Source organism: Sorex fumeus, unplaced genomic scaffold, assembly GCF_029834395.1.
Source record: "Sorex fumeus unplaced genomic scaffold, SorFum_2.1 ptg000008l, whole genome shotgun sequence".
In the NCBI taxonomy this organism is placed as follows: domain Eukaryota; kingdom Metazoa; phylum Chordata; class Mammalia; order Eulipotyphla; family Soricidae; genus Sorex; species Sorex fumeus.
The window spans coordinates 27,347,018-27,374,426 of record NW_026606065.1 but is presented as its reverse complement, the minus strand read 5'-3'; the positions used below and the strand labels follow the sequence as shown (position 1 = coordinate 27,374,426).

Genomic DNA, 27,409 nt, shown 5'->3' with positions numbered 1-27,409 from the left:
CTCCTGGGCTCAGGGGTCACTCTTGGTGGTGCTCAGGGCACCATATTCAGTGCTGGGGACCAAACCAAGGTCAGCTCTGTGCAAGGTAAGCACTTTATTCCTTGTGCTATCTCTGCTTTTAAAATCCCACATAGCTCATCTAGACAAATGAAGTTTCTAAGTTCAGCACGTTTTGGTTTCCAGGGGAACAAATTATTCTAATCTTTATGAGTATCATTCTTATGCCAGTTGTTTTCACAGAGTACTTAAATGCAAATAGAAACACATTGATAAGAAATGTCAGTTAAAATTGGGTCAACCTGAAAATGTTTTTCATAGGGTCTATCATCATTTTCATTTTGTGGTGATCTATCCATTTGTGCTCTTTTATACATGAAATCAATGATCAATACTGTTTTTATTGTTTCATGCATATGTCTTTTACACAGGAAACCCATGGTAGATGGGTTTCATGAGATCTCTTAAATGTCTTCTAGGAGGTTCTCTTGAATATTCTTTGGTGACTTTTTTAAATTAAAATAATATATTCTTATGTATTATAAACCTTATTTTTTTCAGAAAGGTAGTGATGTAGTCTTTATAAAAGATTGTTTAAATGACACACAAAGATGGAAACCATTGGTTACTCTGCCGTGGTTAGAACAGCAGCGTTTAAGGCGGTCAGCTCACCAATAAATGAAAGCGCAATGTCAGAGACATCAAGTTGCAGCAGCAAATATTAACTGGCAAAGTTTTTATATCAAAAACGGGAACTTGAGGAGCCGCTCCTGGGACTTGGCGTGCTCTCACATCTATTAATCCCGGAGACGGTGGGTGACCTGTCAGGGCAGAGCTGCCTTTACTGGAGCAGCAAACACCCAGGAAGGCACGGTGAGCTAAAGGTCAAGGAAGCAATTAATGTTCTCAGCTTCTCCCCAAAGAGCCGCCCTCCCCGCCCACCCGCTTAGCAGGCAAGTGAATATAGTGAAATGAAAGTTAAAGTTCACATAAAACCCATTACCATTATTATTGGGTGCCTGGAGCGCATCCCGAATGGGGAACGGTGCTGTCGGGGAAGAATCCCAACCACAGGGCTGACAGGACTCCCCGTGGGAGGTCCAGACTCCAGCAGACAGGCTGGGCTGAGGTGCAGGAGAGACAGCAGGGACATTGGTAAAGGGGAACTGCCCTTGGGGGTGAGATCGGTGTCCGGACGCTGCACACCAGACACTCTCTCATGAACGACTTTGTCAATTGTGGTGCCGGTCATCAGAGGGAATCATGGTGAGAGATGAGAAGAGCCGGTGTTGTTCAGATACAGTTGATGGCTCTTGGCTTTGCTTTCTGTCATCTTTGCCCAAGGGCAGAACTGGTGGTGAGGACCAGGGTGTGGGCAGGGCAGAGTAACTGGGGTGAAGTTTGGGGGTATCAATGCCTGCTTCTGTCTGGTTCCGGGGAAGTGCTCTGATGAGGAATCCGGGGTAGGAATCCAAGGTGGCAGATGGTCCTTGGTAGCTGACCTGACTCCCGAATTGCTCTTGTGCCCTCTGAGTACTCGGGAAAGATGAGGCTGGAGTTCAGTGGGCAGAGCTGGGTGGCCCTCCCCACCCTCAGGACCATAAACCCGTAAGGCTCTAGACCCCTTGCTCCTTTCCTGTCTCACTAGAGTAGAAGGATGGAGGAGTCTCTGAGGTCTTCACTTGAGCCTTGAATTTAAAATTCTGGACCCATAATTATTATTTTTTTCTTTGCCTATTTTCCTCCTTTCCCAGTTTTTGGGACTCATTTTAAGAATAAAATGATGCTCACCTCAGATCTTTCTTTTAGAAATAATGTTAAAAAGAAGTCACTGTGTCAGCTTTGTAAGGCATAGTTACCGTCCATGAGGACAAAAACTGACCCATCAACATGGCGGGGTGCAAACTGCCCATCAGCATGGAGGGGTGCAAACTTCCCATCAACATGGAGGGGTGCAAACTACCCATTAACATGGTGGGGTGCAAACTGTCCATCAATATGGTGGGGTGCTACCCAGAGAGAAGCATCTCCTCTCTTTCAATGAGAAGCTGTGAGGGGACCAGAGATGGTGGCTGTGTTCATGTGGAAGGGGGCAGAGTTTTCTCATCTGTCAGTTCACCTGTTCTTGGACCATTCTTCAGCCAGGCTGTTCAAAGATCTTTCTCCTTAAGTGCCTGTCTTTATTTGGCATGTCACAATGACATCCCCTCTCTGCCACAGATACCTAGAATCTACAATTGGTGGCTATTATCCATCCATACACTATTTGGGGGTTGTTCTTTCTGGACCATGTCCAGCTGTGCTCAAGCCTTCCTCTTGACTCAATGCTCATGAAGCACCCATGGCAGTGCTTGGGGGGACCAGATGCAGTACCAGGGATAGAACCTGGGTATGCTACATGTGAAGGCAAGCACCTTACCTGGTGTGCTATTTCTCCTGCCCCCACACACAATTTTTATAAGGGTCACATTCAATGGTGCTGGGGTGGGACACCCCCCCCCCCCAGGGCCACGGTCCTTGATGCTCAGCTTGAGTCCAGGCCCTGGTAAGTTTGGTGCTTGGCTGGTGGTGCTGGAGCTGCAGGACCCACCTGGTGGTGCTCGGAGACATGGATGCCAGGGATGGAGCACTCAGGGCCTTAGCATCTGTGGGTTATGTGCTCTACCACTAGGGCTCTGAAGGCTTCCAATGTTCTTCTTTGGCTTTTTTATTTGCTTTTGTTTTGGGGCCACGCCTGACAGTCCTCAGGGGTTACCCCTGACTCTGCATTAAGGAATCAATTCTGGCAGGGCTCAGGATACCATATGGGAAGCCAGAGATTGAACCCATGTCAGCCTCATGCAAGGCAAGTGCCCTCCCTCCTATACTACCGGTCCAGTCCATGTGCTATTGCTTAACTTTATGGAGTGGGCTGAACTGTGTGTTAAGATGCCATGAGTAATTGAAAGATGAGTAATAATAAAATAATATAAGGGTATTAAATGATGGTAATTTTTTTGTATAAAGGCAAATCTTAAAAGATATGCTACTTAAATTACTGAAATAACCGTATTAGCGTAGCCATGGAACTTAGGGTCTTGTATATATATTATATGCATATATATTTGTGTATATTTTATTGAATCACTGTGAGATAGGGTCTTATATTTTATCACCAATCTTTCTCTTGTTCTAGACCAGATCCCCAACTTATTTGGCTTAGCAATTACTTTTTTCAGAACAAAATCACGCAGTGCCCTGCTGGAATTCCTCTTCTTTGAGTGGTTTCAGACACCCCACTGTGGCAAAGCTGCACCCACTTCTTGGGGTTCAGTGTTGCCACTTTGGAAACTCTTCTAGCTGGATCGGTGGATCTCTTGGGGTCATGCCCGCAGTGCTTTTAAGCAGTTACCACTTGTGTCACACAGCATCACCACCCCACTCAATGAGAACCACAGGCACTGCCCAGGGGTGAGAAATATTAGCTGGGAGAGTGGGTTGTTTTCACGGAACTTCCATGGCTGCTCCTGGGCAGCCACTGAGGTTCATGGAGATTCAGAGTTATAAGTAGCAGTGCCATCAGCAATGGAAACTCCATTAGCAATGCCGCCTTGTCACCAGGTTCGTCCCCTTTGAATGTAACTACGGCTTCCCTTTCTCATTTCAGAAAGCAGAGGCGGCAATGCAGACGAGGCTGTGGTGGCAGAGATCCTGGCCAGGTGCTCTGTGCCTGCCCTCATCACCACCACCTCATGGGAGGCCTTTCATTTCGTGGATAACGAGATTCGCATCACGGAAGCCATGGACTGCTATGGCGCCGTGGTCTGGCCATCGGTATAATGTTCTATCAAATTGGTTTATGTCAGCTCCTTTTCAGCCCTTTTGAATGATTAGGTGCAGGCTGGAGGGATGGCGAGGCAGGCAGGGAACTGGGTATGCACACAGTGACCTGTGTTGGATTTCCAGTGCCCCACAAGGGGTGGGGGGAATCACTTGGCCAGGAGTGATCCCTGAGTGCAGAACCAGAATAGCCCTGAACACTGACTGGTGTAGCCCCCAAACCAAAACATTAAAAAAAATTAGGTGCCATTTTTTTTTTCTTTTTGGGTCACACCCAGAGATACTCAAGGGTTACTCCTGGCTCTGCACTCAGGAATTACTCCTGGCAGTGCTCGGGGATGCTGGGAATCGAACCCGGGTTGGTTGTGTGCAAGGAAAATGCCCTACCTGCTGTGCTATCACTCCAGCCCCTAGGTGCTATTTGGAAGAATAAAATCAGTTCCACATTTCCACTGGGTGACCTCAAACAACACTAACATCTAGAAAGCACGAAATTGTGAAAATGCTTCTATTAATGAATTCTATGTCTAACTTTATGAAAATTTGTAAGAATAATCATTTTGTTATGCCCTGAGACTTCTTTTTTCTTTAATGACTGAAGCATTAGAATAGCAAATTTATTTCCTATTTAACTGGCATCGCTTGAAGTGAACAATTCTAACAAAATCTATTGGTCTTGACATGCAGATTATTCTAGCAGGTGACCATTTTAAAGGCTCAGTATCTCCCAAAGATTTGCTAATCCCACACCCTTACTATTGTCATTAAATTCCTTTCTTTAAAGATAATCAATCACAATCAACTGAAGGCCATGTTGGGGAAATTGGGGACTATAATCCCCAAGGACTATTATTTTTGGCCAAAATATTGGACCTATTGAACTTCTACTGAATCTATTTGATAGTAGCATGTAATACACATACGTAGTATATGCAGGTACATACATATACATGTATATACACATGCATGTAGTATATACACATGCAGGTACATACACATGCAGATCTATATACACATAGTATATACACTGATGCCCCATTCACTCTCAACGGAACGACCATCTCTGAACGCAACAGCTATGTGTACCTAGGTTGAGAAGTCAACATGACAAATGACCTGGCACCCGAGCTGCGCAGGAGGAAGACAGCGGCTTGGAACGCCTTTAAGAACATCGAAGAAATAGCTAAGAGGACGAAGAACCTCCGGCTCCGGGCACATCTCTTTGATTCCACTGTTCTTCCTGCATTAACATATGCCTCAGAGACCTGGGCCCTACGCAAACAGGATGAGAATGCTATTCAGGTCTCCCAAAGAAGAATAGAAAGAGCTATGCTTGGAATATCACGTTTCACTCAAATGAGAGAAAGAATCCGGAGTTCCGACATCTGTCGATGATCAAGAATCAGGGATGCTGTCTCATTTGCCAAGGTGTCGAAAATCAGATGGGCTGGTCACGTAATGAGATTTAAAGACGACTGCTGGACTAGAGCTGTTACCGACTGGATTCCACAGGATGTCAAAAGACCGCATGGCCGCCCACCTACCAGATGGTCAAGATCATGAACAATTGATTTGAGGCTCTTCATGTTCCCAGAGCGAACAGATGCCATTGGGCTACACTAGCACACGACAGGGACAAATGGAGACGTTACTGGCGCCCGCTCGAGCAAATCGACGACTAACGGGAAGTTAAGTGTGATTAAGTGATATCCATGTGCAGGTAGATACACATGCAGAAATATACACACATGTGGTATATACACACAGGTACATACACATGCAGGTATATACACATGCATGCTTTTATGTGCTCACATCTGTACACTCACGTGCACACAAACATATCCTAGCATCAGTGGGGAATTTTTTTAATGGAGTTTCCATTTTTCATTCTGTTGTTACTTGCCAAACACAACTTCTTTCTGTTTTTTTTTTCTTTTTGACGTCTACAGGCCCTTGTTCTGTGTCATTTCCTGGAAACGAATGCAAAGCAGTACGACTTGGCTGACAAACATGTGATTGAGATTGGGGCTGGCACAGGGCTCGTGTCCATCGTGGCGAGCCTGCTGGGTAAGTGGGCTGGTTTGCCGTAAGGCTGCCCAGAGCTCACAGCTCAAGAGCGGGAGTCGCATTTACTATTCAGTATACAATGATCAGGGCCCGTTTTCAGCCCCTTCATTGTCCATCTGAGTTTTATCCATGTCTCCACGCGTGTTAAAGTTGCCTTCCTGGCTTTCCTTGCATCTTCTGGGAATCCTATTCCTGGTGTTCTGGAGCGGAAGCACTGTGTGTTCTGACTAGGAGGGGCCCTCCACCTGGGGCTGCAAGAGAAAAGGTGTGAAGTCTGCCCCCGCGGCCCCCCCCCCCCCCACCGCGCTCCCACAGGAGCACGCCCCCCCCCCCCCCCAACCCCTGCTGCTGTTTCTGATCTTTCACACTTACTCTTAGTTGTTGCCTGTATTTCTTCTGGGTTCTGAGGTTGTCTGCTCTTAAGGAAAAGCACCGGCTGGAATAGAGAAAGCAGCATTTGCAGTTCCATAGAGGTCGGCTTTTACTAATTTTAGGTGTCGGCTTTCAATTTATTTTCTCAGTTCATTTCTGTTTCTCCTTTATGATCCTTTGTTCTTTTTCCAAGCATTTTCTCCTCTAGCGAGACATGTGAGTGGCTCTGTGTGTGCCTGAACCTGTTTCCTGAGAGTCTTTCTGGATTTTGCTCTCCGTTTACTTGCCCTGATCTAGCTGCCTCTTCGAGGTGCCCTCCCTGAATCTGTCTTGATTTCCTGGATTCTTAGAAGGGCCCATCTGCCATTCTAACACCTTGAGAAAAACTGACACTTAGCAACTCACAGCTTCCTAAACACCAAGGAGATAGAAGATCTTGAAATCCTCCTTCATTATTAAAACAATTTCGGGTGGGGGGAGTTCTCTCTCGATGTTGCTTTCCAAAGCCAGCCTTTTCTAGCTTGTCCCTGCCTTCCAGGACATGCAAGACCCTGGCTTCAGTACGAGCCGAATTATGCCCCGAAGGCTTCCAGTTCTGGGGAATAGAAATTGTGCTTCGGGAACTCATTCATCTCATCCCAATGAATTCATTATTTCAACCTGTTCAGGAGACTTGGTTCAAATATCCAAAGAGGGGATCTTTGTTTTGTCCATCACTTAAAAATGAAGGGTTTGGGGCTGGAGATAGGTACAGCGGGTAGGGTGTTTGCCTTGCACACGGCCGACCCAGGTTTGACTCCCAGCATCCCATATGGTTCTCGAGCACCACCAGGAGTGATTCCTGAGTGCAGAGCCAGGAGTAACCCCTGAGCATCGCTGGGTGTGACCTCCCCCCCCAAAAAAACAACAAAACAAAACAAAGGGTTTCCCTGTGGGTTAATCTGTGGTTCTGCAGTGATCTGCGTACTCCTCTCCCATGACATTTCCCCCCAAAACTGCCTTCTATGCGGGCCAAACAAGGTGTCTTTCAAGTCCTTCTCCAGCTGGGCCTTGTTCTGTCTGATGCTGCCACACTCACCACCTCGGTACCCGTCTACGCCTTGTCTTCTGGCTCACAGCATGCCAGGAAGGTGAAATCTGTCCCGTGATTGGGAGTTGGCTTTGACTGTTTTGCTCCTTCTGTTTTCTTCTTGAAAGCGACCTCCATATCTGCTTTCAACTCAGGAATTATTTCTGTCTTTTTCATCTGCGCATTCTACCTGCCTTTTTAAATATAATCAGTCTCTTAATATTTTTATTACTGTTTTGGCTTTGGAGCCATACCCAAGGGTGCTCAGGGCTTATTCCTGGCTCAGTGCTCAGGGATCACTCCTGGCAGACCTAAAGGGCCCGTACGTAGTGACGAGAGTCAAACCTGGGTGAGCTGTGTGCAAGGCAAGTATTCTACCTGCTGTACTGTCTCTCCAGCCCCGTTTTTAAGATAAGTATTACTTACCTGTTGTGGCTAAATTTAAATATCATTTCATAAAAGACTTCTAATGAGGTCCAGATGAAAACTTAGGCATAAACATGCTGTCATAATACTTTCTCTTTAATTTTTGTTGAGTGTCAGGCATTAACCAGGAATCCCTTCAATATATATCCATATGTAGTTAATTTAATGCTATCACTGTATCACTGTCCTCCCATTGTTCAACGATTTGCTCAAATGGGCCCAGTAACGTCTCCATCATGAGACTTGTTGTTACTGTGTTTGGCATATTGAATATGTCACGGGTAGCTTGCCAGGCTTTGCCGTTCTATATGCAAATATATATTTAATTTAATATACATACTTTATTTTGTTGGGGGGAGGGAGGCAGTCCCATCATGTGCTGCTGGAGATCAAACTTGGGACTCAAGTCTGGGCCTTCTCTAGGCAGAACTGTCTAACCCTTGGTGGTATTTTCCTGGCCACTAAAATCATTTTTTAAAAAATTCATGTAAGTAATTTTTTTCTCTTATGAGGATTCCATCCTGTGGGGCTGTTAGGCTTGACCTGGAACATGCCAGAACATGAGAGTTCAGGTATTTTGCTTTCAGCCTCCCTTCCTGTCCTGGGAACTTTCTTTTTAGTTTTTGGCCTTTTGGGTCACACCTGGTGATACTCCGGGGTTACTTCTGACTCTGCACTCAGCAGTTACTCCTGGTGGTGCTCAGGGAATCTAATGGGATGCCAGGGATCAAACCTAGGTAGGTCACGTGCAAGACAAGTGTCCTCCTTGCTGTGCTATTGCTCTGGCCCTGTCCTGGGTACATTCTAAGCCTCTGAGTGTCTGCTGGACCCTCTCCTCCCTGGGAATCCCAATGGCAGCACTATCAGGACCACCTGGGTGCACGTGGGTGGCATGGGGACTTGAACTCTCAGCCGTATGTTTGATCTCCATCTCCAGGAAGATGCTCTCAAACCATGAAACCATCTCTGGCTCCAGGATGGTGAATAGGCAACGGGCATGTTCCTTATCACTGACTGAGGCTCAGGAAACATTCACCAAAACGTATCATTCAGCAATGACTAAGGTGTGTTCTCAGGAAGTCCCATAAGTTTGGAAACTCCCTCTCTTGAATATGTTTCTCCCTTGTATGTCGTAGGTAAATAGAAAACAGCAACAAAACAAAACACAAAATACCTGGGGGAAGGGACAAAAAAATGCATCAGGGGAAACAAAAGCAACAAGAGAATAGAATTAAAATGGTCTCCCTGCATCAAAAACTTAAAAGAATATATTTAATTTGTTTGGCGCCTCCTAAGCAGGGCGGGGAGGCTGGGGTCTGCTCCTAGTGACCCACCGCCAAGCACTCGGGGTCCTGAGTGCTGGCCATGAGAGCCGCACCCGGTGGTGCCCAGGCTTCCTCCTTCCACAACACACAGGCATGAGGCCAGGGAGGGTGGGGGGCGCTGCAGGGATTGAAGCTGGGCTGCTGTGTGCAAGGCACATGCCCTTATCACTGCACTATCTCTCTGTCACCACCCTCAAACTTTATTTATTTATTTATTTATTAATTATTTTTATTTTTTTGCTTTTTGGATCACACCTGGCAAAGCTCAGGGGTTAAGTCCTGGCTCTACACCCAGGAATTACTCCTGGTAGTGCTGGGGAGACCCTATGGGATACCAGGGATCGAACCCAGGTCAGCCGCATGCAAGGCAAACGCCCTCCATGCTGTACTATCACTCCAGTCCCCCTCAAACTTTCAAAGGGGATTCCTAGAGTTGCCTCCATGGCGCTTTGAAAGGGTCTCCCACCTGTACGTACCAACGCTTTCTCCTTGGAGCCAGCAGTTATGCTCACTGCCAAATGCTCATTGACAAGAAATCTGATGGTGAAACCACCTCTCACCAGAATGAATGACTTTTCACAGGTGCCCAGGTGACGGCCACCGACTTACCCGAGTTACTTGGAAACTTGCAGTATAATGTTTCACGAAACACGAAAATGAAGTGCAGGCACCCTCCGCAGGTGAAGGAGCTGTCCTGGGGTGTGGATCTCGAAACCAACTTCCCCAGGTCTTCCAACAACTTCGACTATGTGCTGGCGGCTGACGTGGTATACGCCCACCCATTCCTGGATGAACTGCTAGTCACCTTTGACCACCTGTGCAGAGACACGACCGTCATCCTCTGGGCCATGAGATTCAGGCTGGAGGAAGATGACGCTTTTGTAGACCGGTTTAAGGGATTGTTTGAGCTGGAGGAGATTTCCAGTTTCCCCACTCTGCATATTAAGTTGTATAAAGCTGTGAAGAAAAGTCGGAGGAGTGCATGATAATCTCACAGGACTTTTAGAAAGTGAAAGCAGTTTCCAGCTGCCTGGGAAAGCGACCCTGGATAAACTGATGTAGCACGGGCTTTCTCATGGGAACACACACACACACACACACACACACGCACACACACATGCACACACACATACCCCTCTCACTCGAAGCAGGCAAAGCTTTTCCTGGATCTCACTTGCACATGGGTCTGGAGCTGGCAGAGTTATGTGATGTGGTTTTTGATTAGGTCAGTGTCTGCCGACCTTACCCCTTAATGCACCCTGGGTTATTATGGTCTCCTTTACCAGTAATAGAGCAGCTGTTAATTTTAATGTATAGCTGCAGAATGAGAACTTTTAACTGATGCTATCTCCAAAGTGAACAACCCTATCATCTGGGACGTTGGCAGAGCCAAGTCTCTGTCTAGGCAGAATCCCATTATCCCGGGGCCTGCAGAGAGGGCCTGGGTGAACTCTGAGTGATGGGGGATGGGCAGCTGTCATATTTTCCTTAGTGCCTGTGAGGGGTTCCTGTCTGCTGGGTAGGCTGACCCTCCAGCACAGTGTCAGTCGGGCTTGTGGATTTGAGGGTGTGGACACAGTGTCGAGAAGGACATTTCAGCCAGTGCAGTGGGGAAATGAGGGAAACTCACTGAAGACCTGATGAGGGTTAGGAGGAAGTGGTGTTTTATTTTCTGTAAGTTTGGTTATTTTGCAGCACAGAAGCAGAAATAAATAGGGGAACAATGGATTAAAAACACACATGAGAAGATTTAGGTCTCTAATCTCACACCATCAGATGTTTTAATGCTGCAAGTGCTTCTGATGAACACACACACACTCACACACACACAAATACACACACGCTCACACACATACACTGATACACAAAAACACTTAGATTTTGATATCCTGTCTGAATACACTTTTCACATGAGCTTTAGAGATTAGGATTAAGTCTTAAGTAATTAAAGTCAGTGCAAGAAGAGGAAAAAAACTGGATTTTTTTGAGACCTTGAAAGAAAACTGTATCGGAATGTTTTGACCTATCTGTCCTGACTAATGGCTGTGTCCTTGGGTCCTTGGGGTGTTACAGGCTCTGCTCAGAGCAGCCTCTCAGCACTGCAGGAAGTTCTCAGCTTTATTGGAAGCCCTTAGCCCACACAGGGTTGAGTATAGCTAAACCTATAAACCAGGTGCCAATACACCCCACTGGAGTTTTTGGTGCTTTTAGACTCTGTGGGATTGTAAATTGTATAGGATTATAGGACCAGCTCTCAACAATTCCCAATATTTACATGATCCAGTAAGATTGCACAATCTGCTACTTAGGCAAATTCATTTCTCACAACCTAAGAACTCTGAGTGAACCATCATCCCCACTTCACAGCTAAGAAACCAAGACTAAAGAGGTTGAGCCTTTTGTCCAGGCCTCTATGTGGGCAGGCTGGGCTGCCCAGACCCAGGGTTCTTGAGCCCCTAGGTATGTCCTCTACCACTATAATGCCTTTACGCATTTAAAATAGCACTTAAAAATAGCATTTTTCACTCCCTGAAAAGTCAAAACAATTTTGAGAAGAAAAGATGATGGAAGCTATCACATTCCCTAACTTAACTTTAAACCAAACTATAAAACTATAGTAGAATCCAGAGTGGTAGAGTGGTACTAGAATAAAAAAAAAACTCTCAGACCAGTGGGATTGAAAGTAAGATTATATATAACATACATACCTATATGGAATATGGATATATGTGTATATATCCATATATATACACACACACATACAAAAACTCACAAAAATAAAAAGTAAATAAACTACCAAAATCAGAAAGAGGAACAGAATAGACACATCACTGAAGAAGATATATAGAAAGCTAATAAGCATATGAAAAAGTGTTTTTCATTACAGATTATGAAGGACATACAAATATCAATGGCAATGAGATATTACCTCATGCTAGTGAGATACAAAAGAGGCCAAAGAGAACCAATGCTGGTAAAGATGTGGAGAGAAAGGAAACCTTTTCAGGTGTGATGGGGATGTAATTTGGTTCAGCCTCTATGGAAATTTCCAAACAAATTTAAAAGTAGAGCTGACACATAATCTAGCAAGTCCATTCCTTGGCATCTATCCCAAGGACACAAAAAGTCTGAGAAGATACATGCACACCTATATTAACTATAGTGATATTTACAGCAATCAAGACTGGAAACAACCCAAGCGCCTGGCAACAGATGAGTGGATGACCTGGTCTATATTCACTACAGCATTCTACTCAGTTATAAGAAAGGGAAAGTTTCCATTTTTATACAACTTGAGTTGGACTAGAAGGGAGTCATGCTAAGTGAAATTAGTCAGGAGAAAGACAAGTACCTGATAACCTCACTCATATATGGACTATGAAGAAACAAAGCGAATGAATAGACTAAGGTCAATGAACACAACCCTGAGGCTGTGAGGAGAAACTAGTTTTCCATGTAGAGGGTGGGGTGGGAGAGAGAGTGGACAAGAAGGGACCTAGAAGTAGTGTGGGAAGACATTGGCACTTGGTAGTGGGCCTCATGCGGTAACATTGCACACATAAAGCATGGATATGAACATGATTGTAAACTAGTACCTCAATAAAAAATGCACAGCTCTTTTCCATCTCTTTAAGCAATTAAAGTGATTATCTCCAAATGAAATCTGTGCCCAGAATGATAAGGAAATACACGAAGAAAATCAGAATGGTTACTTTTTAAAAAAATTATTAAAAAATTATTTTAATGCAAAAAAAATCCATAATTGTTGATACAATTCTAGAATTAAAATTGATTAAATAACAAAGCTCATATATTAAAATCAATGAATATGAAAAATAAATTTATATGAAAATTGTTATACCTGATGGCAGGGTTGTTAATTCCTTGTCTAAGAATTTATTAAGCTGTAGTTGCTAGTTGAACCTTCTGTGTTATTGTGTTTGCTTGTTGAGTTTAGTTGACTTCAATGTCACTCTCCCATCTAACTTGGTGTGCTCCTCCTGGAATTTCAGTCCCGAGCAATTAGGAGGTGATGTGTGGTCCAGAGATGTCAGGATCCATGTTCTGGGCCCATGAGTGGAGCTGTGGGAGGTGGGTGTGGCTGCTGAGGTTTCCAGGAGTAAAGGGGGTGAGGGGATCCTCCCAACACCCTTTATTTAGTGCTCCCTTCTCTATCTGAGCTGCCATTTCCCCTAGCATGTGCAACTGTCCTCCAAACCATGAGTAAACCTCCTAGCATTTATCTCGGCTATTCTTGGGTGTTAGTCTCCTATTTTGTTACTTTATGTTCCCCAGATGAATGCAGTCTTTCTATGTCTGTCCCTTTCTTTCTGACTCATTTTGCTTAGCATGATACTTCCATGTAATACCACTTGTATGTAAATTTTATGACTTCATCTTTTCTAACAGCTACATAGTACTCCATTGTGTAGATGTACCAAAGTTTCTTTAACCAGTCATCTGTTCTCAGGCACTCAGGTTTTTTCCAGATTCTGGCTATTGTAACGAGTGCTGCAATGAACAAACAAGTGCAGATGTTACTGTGACTATACTTTTTTGCCTCTCTGAGTTATATTCCCAGGAGTGGTATTGCTGGGTCAAACGGAAGCTCAATTTCTAATTTTTTGAGAATAGACCATACTCTTTTCCAAAAGGGCTGAACCAGTCGGCATTCCCACCAGCAGTGAAGGAGGGTCCCTTTCTTGCCACATCCGCGCCAACATTGGTTTCATTTGTTCTTTTGGATGAGGGCCAGTCTCTGTGGTAATGATATCTCATTGTTGTTTTGATCTGCATCTCCCTGATGATTAATGATGTAGAGCATTTTCTCATGTGCCTTTTAGCCATTCAGACTTCTTCTTTGAGAAAATTTCTGTTCATTTCGTTGCCCCATTTTTTGATGGGGTTGGATGTTTTCTTCTTGTGGAGTTAGACCAGTACTTTGTATATCCTTGATATCAACCCCTTGTCGGATGCGTATTCAGCGAATATCCATTCCCATTCTGTAGACTGTATTTGTATTTTAATCACTGTTTCTTTTGAGGTGCAGAGGCTTCTTAGTTTAAGATAGTCCCATTTCTCTATCTCTGTTTTCACTTGCTTGGCCAGTGGCATGACATCTTTGAAGACACCATTAGCTTCAATGTCATGGAGGGTTTTGCCAACTTTGTCTTCAATGTACTTTATGGATTCCATGCATGCTGAAAGTAGACTATAGACCGAACATGATTGCCACTCAATGCCTCTTTTGCAAACCACAGCACCCAAAAGGAGAAAGAGAACAAAAGGAAATGCCCTGCCATAGATGCAGGACGGGATGAGGGGGCTGGGGGGTGGGAGGATACTGGGCACTAGTGGAGGTATGGGTACTCGATCATTGTATAACTGAAACCCAAGCACAAAAATTTGTAAGTCTACAACTGTACCTCATTATGTTTCACTAATAAAAATTAAAAATAAATAAATAAATCTTAGAAAAAAAGGGGGGGTGAGGGTAGGCTGTCCACCTCGACACCTCAAAACAACAGAGTTATCAGCCTGTGATAACTGAGATGATTCACAGTTTGTCATCTCTGCGAGAATATTGGTAAGGCCATATTGGGTGGGTTGGGCCCTAGGGGTGGCTGCGGTGGTGGGGTCTGGTTGTGGCTTCTGGGCTTCTGCAGAAAGACAGGAGGGGGTGGGTGCTTGGATTGGTACTTGGGTGGGTGTGAGTGGAACACTTCTCCTGAGGATGTCCCAGAGTTTTTGGCTGCGAGGACCAGTGTTTCCGTGTTTTAGCTGTTTGGTTTGCATCTCCTGGGAGATTTAATCCGGAATCGGTAGGGTAGGGCCGGTGGGTGACTGAACATGGGAACGGCCCCTTTCTTAGCTTCCGTTTTCTTTTCTCTCATGTCCTGCCTTAGTCAGCTGGTCAGGGTCAGCTCCTCAGGACCAAAGATGTAAGGAAGGGCAGGGATGTCCATGTGTCCAGTGTTGAGACACGACACATGGTCCAGCAGAAGCAGCTCTGTGAGGACAGGGATGGGGTGGTGGTGGGAGGTGGTGAAGATGTAAGTGGTCAAGGGCCAGTGGGCTGTGGGTGGGCATGTGAGGAGCCAGGTCAGACGTGAGGTGGAGAGCCTGGTGGGCTGGGTGGGAGCTCAACCGGACACTGGGTTCCTGGGACTCAGTCTCAGAGGCTCCTGATTTCGGGGTGCAGGTTGTTTATTAGGGAGGACCACTGCAGACAGGCTGATGGAAAGTATTAAGGGAGTGGCAGGGAGTAGGGTGGAAGTGGAGGCAACCCCCAGCGGACTCCACATAGAAGGTTGGGCCTAGGGTGACCTTTTGGAGTTCACCTGGTGGGCGACACTCTTGGGTCTTGCTTGGCCATCAGAGGTGATGGCTGTCCCTTGAGCTCAAGGGAGTGATTCTACCCTGCTTACACCACCCCTGGACATTCACAGATGAAGGCCAGCACTTTTCCAGGCCAGGGAAAACTTTAGCTTTTCTGTTGTGGAGAATCCCTGTGTGGTTAGAGGAGAGGAGAGAAAAGAGGCCTTTTAGGGAAGGGCCACTCCGGCTGATGGTGGGGCGGGGCAAAGGGGTAAGCCGGAAAACTGCACTGCTATCCAGGCAGGGCATGGCAGCAGCCCCCAAAGGGTAAATGCTCTACACGGTCAGCTCTAAGGATGTGTGGAGGCCAAAGGTCCTCCAAACCATTTGAACATGAGTGTGAGGACAGAGAGGGCTGAAGCTATCTGCCAAGTCTGATGGGAGGGGCTGGATGTAGAGTCCTCTGCTTACAGATGGTACGTAAACGTTATCTGGGGAGTGAGAATGAGCACACAGACAATAATGGCTGAACCCTGGGTCTTTGCCAGTAGTCAGAGATTAAAGAATGTGTATAGCATGAATTTTTTTAAGTTTCCCATTATATTTGTATTCATATGTTAATGATCCTGACAAGCCAAGTTGTGATGTGCTTTTTTTGTGTGTGTGGAAAATGTAAATATTATCTTTATTTTGCTGCCAAACTTATTTTCAGGAGTCCAGCTATTTTCCCCATAAGCTTAAAAGCCACCTAAGGAAAACCATTTTTTTTTTATCATTTATTTCTTTATTGAATCACTGTGGGAAAAGCCACAGAGCTTTCGGGTTTAGGTTTCAGTCATGTAAATATCAAACACATTTCCCTCTACCAATACTTATTTTTAACTGCGAACCCCACCTCCCACCCCTCCCAATTCCTGTGAGGCAGATGAGTTCCAGCCAACACTCTATCTACCTTGACTAGATACATTGTTTTGATAGAAGATGCACCATTAGCAGTGATGAACAGGTGAGGGTGTGTGGGTGACCGCTGATCATACCAGCAAACTCTGGAAAGTTGAGAGGTGAGAGGGTGAGAGACCGCACCTACATTAAAATTCACACGAGGTCAGGATAATGCAGATCTGGAATACAGTGTCAAACTTGACATAGAATTGACCAGGTTTGAGATGCCTTTGGGATGCCAGACCTGTGATCTCAAAGTCTTCTCCATCGATGTCTTCGAGTCTTTTGTTCAGAAGTGGAACCTCCCTCTCCACTAACAGACAGCTGCAAGAGGCCCAGACTGGACGGTTGTTGGTCAGTCCCTCTCCAGAACCTCGATCTTTGTGTGTGTGTGTGTGTGTGTGTGTGTGTTGGGTGATGCTCAGAGGTTTCTCCTGGCTCTGCACTCAGGTGTTACTCCTGACTGTGCTTGGATGACTGCATAGGATGCTGCGGATTGAACTCTGGTTGGCAGTGTGCAAGGCAAATGCCCTACCCGCTATACTATCGCTCTGGCCTCAGAACCTTAGTATTAAGGGTTCAGACACATCCCTCCACCTATGCTGTAAGTGATTTGTGTTTGTGTTGTAATGTGGACTCCTCCCAGCACAGTTAGATTGCCACTGTCAAGTGTAGCCTCTCCATAAAGGTGGTCATTAGCACTCAGATACAAGTCTCCTGTTACATCTTCCAATTGACTCTGAAAAACGTGAATTTATGACCATGGTGGTTTTAGGGCTCATTGAGTAGAGTTTAAGATTCCTCAAAGCCACCTCAGAGTTTTCTGGAGTGTACTCATGACAGCAGCAAGAATTTGAGGGGTAACAAGGAAAAATATGGCTCCTCTGCTAAAAAAAGAGAAAGAAAATGGATGTAGCTACCAAGTTATTTCTAGGGACAGAGATGTAGTTCTTCATTCAAAAACAGTTATTAGGACCAAACCAGCCATAGGATTCTAAATATTTCTTCTGTTAGTGGTGACACCTGACAAGCCCTAGGTTCAGTAACTGCTGTTTTATTTTGTCCACAGCATTCACTGCAAGTTTAAACACTCATCCCCCACACTGCCTATTCAGTTCCACTTTATTTTGTGGGTGTGTCCGCTTCATCTTTTTGCAAGTTTTGCACTACTTTGCTACAAATTTTAATTTCAAAAGATATAATTTTAATAAGTCTTTTCTATCTTATAGTGTTTTTCAATGGCTAAGGATTATTAACTTTAGTAAAAGACGAAAAGATTTACATGATTTGAAGAGAAACCTGAGTATTGCTTGGTTGGGAGATGTGTGCAAAAGACACAAAGTAGACAAAGGACTAAACATGATGAACTCTTAGGATGTACTCTCAGTATTATATTGCAAACCGTAATGCCACAAAGGAGAGAGAGAGAGAGAGAGAGAGTAAGAAGGAAGGTGCCTGCCACAGAGGCAGGGGGTGGGGGGTGAGAGGGGTGGTGGGAAGGGTAATGAGAATATTGGTGGAATATTGGAAAATGTGCATTGGTGGAGGGATGGGTGCTTTATCATTGTATGGCTGAAACTCAGTCATTAAAGCTTTGTAACTGTATCTCATAATGATTTAATAAAAATAATTCTCCACTTAAATCCAGTGCGTTAGCTCCCCCTCTCCCTTCTCCTCTTCATCCTCTTCCTCTTCCTCTCCTTCTCCTCCTTCTCTTCCTCCTTCCTACTTCTCTCCTCCTCCTCCTTTTCTTCCTCCTTCTCTCCTCCTCTTCCTCCTCCTCCTTTTCTTCCTCCTCTCCTCCTCCTCCTTCTCTTCCTCCTCTCCCCCTCCTCCTCCTTTTCTTCCTCCTCTCCTCCTCCTCCCTTTCTTCCTCATTCTTTCCTCCTCCTCCTTCTTTCCTCCCCTCCTCTTCCTCCTTCTCTCCTCCACCTCTTCCTTCTCTCTTCCTCCTCCTCCTTCTCTTCCTCCTTCTCTCCTCCACCTCTTCCTCCACCTCCTCCTTCTCTCCTCCTTCTCCTTCTCTCCTCCTCCTCCTCCTCCTCCTCTTCTTCTTCTTCTTCTTCTTCTTCTTCTTCTTCTTCTTCTTCTTCTTCTTCTTCTTCTTCTTCCTCCTCCTCCTCCTCCTCCTCCTCCTCCTCCTCCTCCTTCTCCTTTTCCTTAAGTGGATCAGTTAAACAAACTTATTGATAAGCTACCCTTGAGAACATCATGCGATGACTAGAATGGGAAGGAATGGGAGTGAAGATAGATGGTTGGCAGCTATACCACCTCTGCTTTGCTGATGACATCGTTCTAATAACACCACACAATAGTCAAGCGGCACAAATGCTGGCCAACTTTGACTGTGAGTGTGAAAAGGTCGGACTACAGCTGAATCTCACGAAGACAATGTTTATGAGAAACAGTCTCATTCCTGACATTCCATTAGCTCTCAATGGAACGAGCATCTCCAAATGCAACAGTTATGTGTACCTAGGTCGAGAAGTCAACATGACAAATGACCTGGCACCTGAGTTGCGCAGGAGGAAGAGAGAGGCTTGGAATACCTTCAAGAGCATTGAAGAAATAACTAAGAGGACGAAGAATCTCCGGCTCTGGACACATCTCTTCGATTCTACTGTTTTTCCTGCATTAACGTATGCCTCAGAGACCTGGGCCCTACGAAAACAGGATGAGAATTCTATTCGGGTCTCCCAAAGAGGAATTGAAAGAGCTATGCTTGGAGTATCACACTTCACTCAAATGAGAGAAAGAATCCTTAGTTCTGACCTCCGTCGACAGTCAAGAATCAGGGACGCTGTTTCATTTGCCAAGGCATCGAAAATCAGACAGGCTGGACATGAAATGAGATTTGGAGACGACTGCTGGACTAGAGCCGTTACTGACTGGTTTCCACAGGATGTCAAAAGATGGCATGGCCGCCCACCTACGAGATGGTCAGACTTTTTCGTCAAGACCCTGAACGATCGGTTTGAGGCTCTTTGTGTTCCTAGAATGAGCAGACGCCATTGGGCTACACTAGCACTTGACAGGGACAAATGGAGACGTTACTGGTGCCCGCTTGAGCAAATCGATCAGTAAGGGGGTGTCAAGTGATCAAGTGATTGATAAGCTTTAAAAATTATGTGGCAAATTTCCTTTTTAATTTAGTTTTTATGAAAATCTGTATATGTAGGAAGTAAAAAAAATGTCAGATATGTGCTTTTAAAAAACATTTTAGGCAACAAGAACAGAGGTGTTTAATGCTACTGCAAAATGCAGTAATAAATGCAGTGGTAAATACTACTGCAAAATTGGCAACAGAGGTGGTAAATCGTCCTCTTAACTATTTCCTTGATGCTCTTAAAGGTGTTTCAAGCCTCTCTCTTCTTCCTGCACAACTCAGGTGCCAGGTCATTTGTCATGTTGACTTCTCGACCTAGGTACACATAACTGTTGCATTTGGAGATGTTCGTTCCATTGAGATCTAATGGAACGTCAGGAATGAGACTGTTTCTCATAAACATTGTCTTCATGAGATTCAGCTGTAGTTCGACCTTTCCACACTCACAGTCGAAGTTGGCCAGCATTTGTGCCGCTTGGCTAATGTTTGGTGTTATTAGAACTATGTCATTAGCAAAGCAGAGGTGGTGTAGCTGTTGACTGTCTATCTTCACTCCTATTCCTTCTCATTACAGTTGTTGCATGACGTTTTCAAGGGTGGCACTGAAGAGTTTTGGTGAAATGGTAACACCCTGCCGAACCCCTCTTTTGACATCAATGATTACTTCTTTGTAGAATGATGAGATCCTGGTAGTGAATTCATAATACAGCTCACAGAGGATCCTGATGTATTGACTTTGAATGCCCTGTTTGGCTAGGGCTTTGATGACTGCTTCTGTCTCAACAGAAACAAAGGCCTTCTTTAAATCAGTGAACGTTAGACAGAGTGGCATCTTGAACTCCCGAGAAACCTCAATGAGCTTGGTTATCGTGTGGATATGGTCGATGGAGCTGAATCCTTTGTGGAGCCTGGCTTGCTCGAATGGTTGTCCTTCATCTAGTGCTCTGCCAATCCTATTCAGGATGACTCAAGTGAACAGCCTGTAGATGACAGACAACAGGCAGATTGGGAGATAGTTTCCAATGTCATGGATGTCTCCCTTCTTGTACAATAGTAGTCCTGCTGGTTTTCCATTAGGACAGAACCTTGCATTCAGACAGGTAGTGTGTGAAGAGCCGAGCCAGTGTATTGATGAGTATTGATGGTAGGTTCTTCAGGTGTTTGGGTCTGACCTTGTCTGGGCCAGGTGCCGTTCACTTCTTTATCGACGAAATGGCATGTCAGATTTCAGAAGGGAGAACATTGGGAATGACATATCCATCCTGCAGAATTTGGTATGTGGGCAGGTGGATGTGGCTATTGAAGAGATCCGAGTAGAAGTCATGGATAATATTCTCCATTGCCCTTCTGGAAGATGTGATAGATCCATCAGGATGTCAGAGGGCAGTCATCTTGGTCTTGTAGTTGGTGAAGGACAGGTGGGCGTTGTGAATGCTTTTCCCAGCTTCTGCCACATCTGCCAACACTGATGCTCTTCTCTCTTTGAGGTCTTCCTTTATCACTTCTCTGCACTGCTTTGAGAGCTCAGACATTTACTTGCGGTTGCCTGTGGCTTGCGCCAAGCAACATTGGCAAAAAAGCTCAAGAGTTTTCGAAGACAGGCTCTTTTTGGTGGCTATCTCTCTCTTGGCATTCCTAACACAATCATGGAGGTGCTGAGCCAATCGATCATATTCCTTGTCAATGTTGTCAACAACGGCATCTTCCCATGTTGCCGCAATAGTGCCAAAGAGCTCCCAGTTGGTGGTCGTTCTGGGAATTCTCTTCTTAAACTTTGAAGCCCTTTCTCTTCACTCCATGAAGTAGAATTTTGCACGAAGGAGATGGTGGTCCAATACTGTTTGGAATTTTGGGAAAACAGTGACATTGGTCAGGCAAAATAGTTGATTGAATATGATGTGGTCAATTTCATTGTGGAACCAACCACTGGGAGACTCCCATGTCCAATGTTTAGATTCAGCCTTCTGGAACTCTGAGTTACCATGGATGGTCTTGGTCGATATGATGAGCTCAGACAGTCTTTCACCCTGTTCATTCCATTCTAGGCTATGCGTCTCAATGTGGAGTTCTTCAGCTGATCTTCTCGGTCCTATCTTGGTATTAAAATCACCAACAATGATCTTGTAGAGGGCGTGTTCTTCTTCATAGAACTTCTCCAGCTCCATGTAGAGCTTCTCAATTTCTCAATTTCTCCTTCATCATAATTGGGTGTTGGTGCCTAGACAACGAAGATAGAGACTGCTGGCAGTGAGCCACATCTATTCAAGTGTAATCGTCTGATTCAGGTTGTTAGGCATTTGAATGAATCAATGTTCATGGCCAAGTTCATGTTGACAAGGACACCAACACCTCCAATGCCTCTTTTGTTGCATGTTCCAAGGAACAGTTCTTCTCCAGTGTTGAAAACAGTGTGATGTGATTGATGCCTTCTTGTCTCAGTCAGACCAATGATGTCATACTTGATCTTTTGCGCTTGTACCATCAGGTCTTCAATGAATGCATCCGATGCCAGTGTACGTGCACTGAAAGTGAGTCAGTCAGTTTTGTTTTTCTTCATTTTGGCAGCCTAGTTTGGTCTTGAGATTTTATCAGCCTCTCCTTCCTCATCCTTCTTAGTGTTGCCGTGTTGGTGGCTCTTTCAGGGTCAGGGGAATGAGACCCATTGTATTTACTGGTTTTGGCATATCAAATATGCCACGGATAGCTTGCCAGGCTCTGCCATGTGGGCAGGATACTCTCAGTAGCTTACCAGGCTCTCCAAGAGGGATAGCCACTACCTCCACTACCCAGTCGCTGCCATGCTCCAGGATGCTTTCCGGACACATCATAAGATACTTAATACTCATCTTCCAGGATTGCTGCACCGTATTTGATAGAGGTCAAATATGGCTTGAACCATGGGAGCACCTGAAAGGGCGATAAGAAGCCATCCTAAAAGCCTCTATCCCTCTTGGACAGGTAGTAAATATTGCTGAAAAATGCAGAGGTCACAGCAAATAAAATTGAAGAGCTGTGTGTGTGAGTGTGTGCGCATGCATGCATGCATACATGTGCACCTAATTCTTCTCTTCTTAAAGATGCCTGGAAATAGATCATAGATGACTCCAAGTTTTGAGTACTTTTATGTCTATGGTGTGAAAATTAGTCTAGAACTTTGACTTGCAAGTCCACCATGCTTGTTTGGTTTCCAAAATTTACAAAACCCAGAACAAAGTTCTGTGGGACTATGCACAGGCATCAGTGGAAGGTTGTATCTGAGGTGGCATCAATCAGTTTTACTGTCACATTAACTTCATATATTAAGATTTCCCTGGATTGCTGTTAAAAATTAAACTCTTGCTGGACCCACCCAGTTAAAAATTCTGGATTTCCTGGAGTGTGCAGCCACATCGGTGGCTTTGTGACATGTCCAAATGCTATAACACTGACATCCCAGTGGTAGCACACCAGATTGGATGGGGTGTAATGTAGAAGCCAATAAATCTCCACTAACACAAACATTAAACCAGAAGGTTTAACTTGTAACAACATATTAGTAATACCTCAGATAAGGACTTAATGTCCCCATTGTGAGATTCAACAACTTTCACTTCTTTAAGGAAAAGTTTTTTGATCATTCCGTTAGCCATTGAGTGATTACAAGCAATATAAAATAAATTATTGTGGGTCTGTTATAAGGGCAGTTTTTGGGGTGGTGGGTAAAATTGGAGACAATGATGAAGGGAAGGTGACGATGGTGGTGGGATTGGTGTTGGGATACTGAATACGTGTAACGAATCCTCATGAACAACTTTGTAAACCATGGTGTCTAAATAAAGTGTGTGTGTGAGGGTGGGGGTGGAGTGGGGGAGAATTCCTGGGCTTGATATCAATGCTACTCAGATGCTGTAGAGCTGAATAGGGTTTAGATTGCTGGGAGGGCCTCTATTCTGTCAAAGTCACCTTTCTAGGAAACTAATCTTTGGCCTCTATCACAAACAGGGCTTTGACTGGGAGAGCTCAGAGGATGCAGTTTTTCTCTCAATGGTTTTGTTTCTGAGACACTCTTTCCCTGAGATCCAGTCACATTTTAGAGATGCTGCTCAGCCATCAAAGAAACATAAAGATCTTTAAAAAAGAACACAGGGGGACTGGAGAGATAGCACAACGGGTAGGGCAATTGCCTTGCACGCGGCTAACCCGGGTTCGATTCCCAGCATCCCATATGGTCCCCTGAGCACTGCCAGGAGTAATTCCTGAGTGCAGAGCCAGAAGTAACCCCTGTGCATTGCCGGGTGTGACCCAAAAGAGCAAAAAATAAAAAATAAAAAAAATAAAAATGAACACAGGGCTGAGAGAATTCTGGGGCGAAGCACTTGGACCTTACACATTACTGACCCTTATTTGATCTCCTGTACTGCAAGATTCCCTGAGCACGGAACTAGGAGTAATCCCTGATAATTGTTGGGTGCCCCCACCAAAGAAAAAAAATGAACAAACAAACCAACCTCACAAATTCCCAGGTCAATTTTGTGATAAATAGTATTAATAGGAAAAAAATAAAAAAATATTGGCTATCTGCTGCCAACAATTAATGTTTGATTATACCTAAAATACCGTTTGATTTTCTAAACAAAAAACACAGGCTGAATAAGATTAAAATAAGTCTTAAAAAATAACCTTACAGCCAGAATTTAGTTCATATTGCTACAAACAGCAGACAGAAGATTTCTTAAAATTACTTATTTGGTAAATGCTAGGTTCTGCAGATTAGGTTTTGAAATGTCTATATTTTCATTAAGCTGTTCTTTGTTTTAATTTTAAATTATGAGTCAGCCCCTTACCTTCACTTGGATTTTTGTGTGTCTGTGTCATGATTTAATTTGGATTTTCTTATCTAGTGCCATGATTTAATTTTGGTTTCTTATCTCTTTCTGTGTTCCCTTGTTGGAGGAGTATAAATCAGAATGGCAAGGGTTGTCTCTTTGTCACAAACCATCATAAATAAGCCCAAAGAACAGGCCATAAAAATGTAAGAAATTCTTAGATTAAAAAACATGAGTAATGTTTTCTACCCACCTGGTGTTCAGAGGTAAAAGTACAGTGTGCAACTAGTAAATTATTAACACTTTTCTACCAGGGATTTCCTCCTTCCTGAGACTCTGTGGTTATTAGTTTTAAAAGGTGAGAGGTGTTAAACATGATAAACACATTTTATAATTGTGTATTGTAAGTAGGAATGAGATAATTTATTCTAATACTTCAACAATTACGATAAATATAAAATAAGAATGTCTAGCATATTTTAGGGGAGAACAAAGAGTTTGAACTATTGGAAACACATTTTCTTTCTTTCTTTTTCTGTCTCACTCCCAGTGGTGCTCAGGGCGTACCCCTGGCTCTGTGTTCTGGGGTCAGTCCTGGCGGTGCTCAGGGGAACATCTGTGGTGCCAGGGATTGAACCCAGGTTTGACATGAGCCAGGCAAGTGCCTTACTTGCTGTGCTCTCTCTCCAGACTCCTTTTACTTTTTATTTGAAATCACTGAAGGAGACAATTCTAAGAATGCAAAAGTGAAAGCAGCTTCTCTGGGCTTTATTTTTTTTCTTCTCTAGCCAGCATCCAATGGCTGTCATTCATTCATTCATTCATTCATTCTGTATTGAACACCCACTCTTTCTGTTTGTTTGTTTTTTTTGTGTCTGGAGCGATAGTACAGCAGTAGGGCGTTTGCCTTGCATGCAGTCAGCCGGGCCGAGCCGGGTTCGATTCCTCCGCCCCCTTGGAGAGCCCGACAAGCTCCCAAGAGTATCTTGCCCCTACGGCAAAGCCTGGCAAGCTAGCTGTGACTACTCGATATGCCAAACACAGTAACAACAAGTCTCAAAATGGAGACGTCACTGGGCCTGCTCAAGCAAATCGATGAAAAACAGGAGAACAGTGGGTTTTTTTTTTTTTGGGTCACACCCGGTGATGCACAGAGGTTATTCCTGACTCTGTACTCAGGAATCACTTTGGGTAACTCGGTGCTCAGGACCATATGGGATGCTGGGAGTCGAACCCTGGCCAGCTATGTGCAAGGCAAACACCTTACCCACCGTGCTATCGCTCCAGTCCCAAATACCCAGTCTTTTTTTTTTTTTTTGCTTTTTTTTGGGGGGGGGTGTCACACCTGGCAATGCACAGGGGTTACTCCTGGCTTTCGCACTCAGGAATTACTCCTGGCGGTGCTCAGGGGACCATATGGGATGCTGGGAATCGAATCTGGGTTGGCCACATGCAAGGCAAATGCCCTACCTGCTGTGCTATGGCTCCAGCCCCAATACCCACTGCCAATGGGGACAACACACAACAAACGAGCATCCAGGGGACTAGCCCCCAGGGAGATGGCAAGTGGGAATGGGCGGACACAGAGAGATGGAACCAGAGAGGACCCACAGGGCAGTTAGCAGGTGGGGTGCAGAGGAATTACAAAAGAAGACTCGATTCACCATCAGGCCTTCCTGGAGGGAGAGTGTGGCAGCTGAGAAGAGATGGGTGAGGCCGGGAAATGGAACTCCTTTTGCCCGGCTCAGCTCCTTTTCCTCATGTGTGGAGTAATGGCTGAGTGCTGAGTGCTCTCCGCCTGTTCTCCGCAGTTCACTCTGGCTCCTTTACATGAAGAGACACGGGCTGTGAAGGCGGGAGACCCTGGCACCCTGGCCATGGGGTGGTGACTCCGAGCCTGTGGTCCTTTCCCTCAGGGGAGACCTGACTGGGCCTAGCACTGTGCCTGCTTTTACTCTGTGCAACTCAGTTTCCTCCAGGCATATGGGGTCTGAGGCCTGCTTCAGAGGAACCCCCATTATTAAGAGATCTGGGGGTGGACGAGGCCCTTAGAGAGGCCCTCACAGGAGGGATCACCAAGTCACTGATGCTTTGAGGGCTCGCTCGGGATGGGAGATGCTTGCTGAAAGCTGACTATGGACCAAAGATGATGGCCACTTAATACCTGTATTGCAAACCATAACACACCCCAAAATAGAGAGAGAGAGAGTAAGAGGGAATGTGCCTGACACAGAGACAGGGGTGGGAAGGGGTGGGGGTGGTGAGAGGGATACTGGGAACATTGGTAGTGGAGAATGAGCACTGGTGGAGGGATGGGTACTTGATTATTGCATGTCACTGTCATTGTCACTTTCCTCCCATTGTTCATCAATTTGCTGGAGCGGGCCCAGTAATTTTGTGAGACTTTTTGTTACTGTGTTTGACATATCTAATACGTCACAGGGAGTTTGCCAGGCTTTATTGTATGACTGAAACATAATCACAAAAGTCTGTAACTGTATCTCATGGTGATTCATTAAATTAAAAAAAAATAAAATAGAGGCCATCAGAGAGGCTGGGAGCCATAGTACAGCGAGGAGGGCACTGGTCTTGCATGCAGCTTATCTGGGTTCAATCTCAGCAACCCACACGGTTCCCCTAGCACTGCCAGGAGTGATTCCGGAGCGCAGAGCCAGGAGTCAGCCCTGAGAAGATGCAGCGTTCCCCCCAACCCAAGTAAGATAAACATCCGCAGCCACAGCTCACATCCCCCTTGTGGGCCAGGAATTTGGACCACGATCCAACTGGAAGGCCAGGGTGGCTGGGCCCCGAGGGCAAGGGCGTGGATCAGGAGGCCAGGGCTGGTGCTTTTCCTGGAGTAGGGACGGGAGGGAAGGCCGGGCCGTGCCCACTGGCCTCAGCTGACTTTCCAGTAGCAGGGCCAAGGGGGTGGGGCTGAACTTTCCAACACCACCCGATCCGTCAGGTGCCATGTTTACAGCCTGTTCCTTGGCTGGGGGCGCCTGGGCCGTGGCATGGGGGCTTAGCCCGTTGTGAGCCAGTTGGTCCTGCTGTCTGGAGCCCAACTGAGCCCTGGTCTGCAAAGGCCCTTGGTGGGAGCAAATGGGGCGTTCACGGGTGGGCAACAGGCTCATCTCAGCAGACACGAGACGTGACAGGC

The 27,409-nt window shown here is 45.3% G+C and overlaps 1 protein-coding gene across 1 annotated transcript in view; it reads left to right on the top strand.

The window, feature by feature from the left end:
• The window catches only part of ERCC5 (ERCC excision repair 5, endonuclease), a 48,619-nt gene extending 38,555 nt beyond the window's left edge, over positions 1–10,064 (top strand). The window contains exons 16-18 of the mRNA XM_056109963.1: positions 3,644–3,810; positions 5,769–5,886; positions 9,661–10,064. Of these exons, the coding sequence (XP_055965938.1) occupies positions 3,644–3,810; positions 5,769–5,886; positions 9,661–10,064 (689 nt within the window). The remainder of the gene's footprint in view (positions 1–3,643; positions 3,811–5,768; positions 5,887–9,660) is intronic.
• The last annotated feature ends 17,345 nt before the right edge of the window (positions 10,065–27,409 follow it).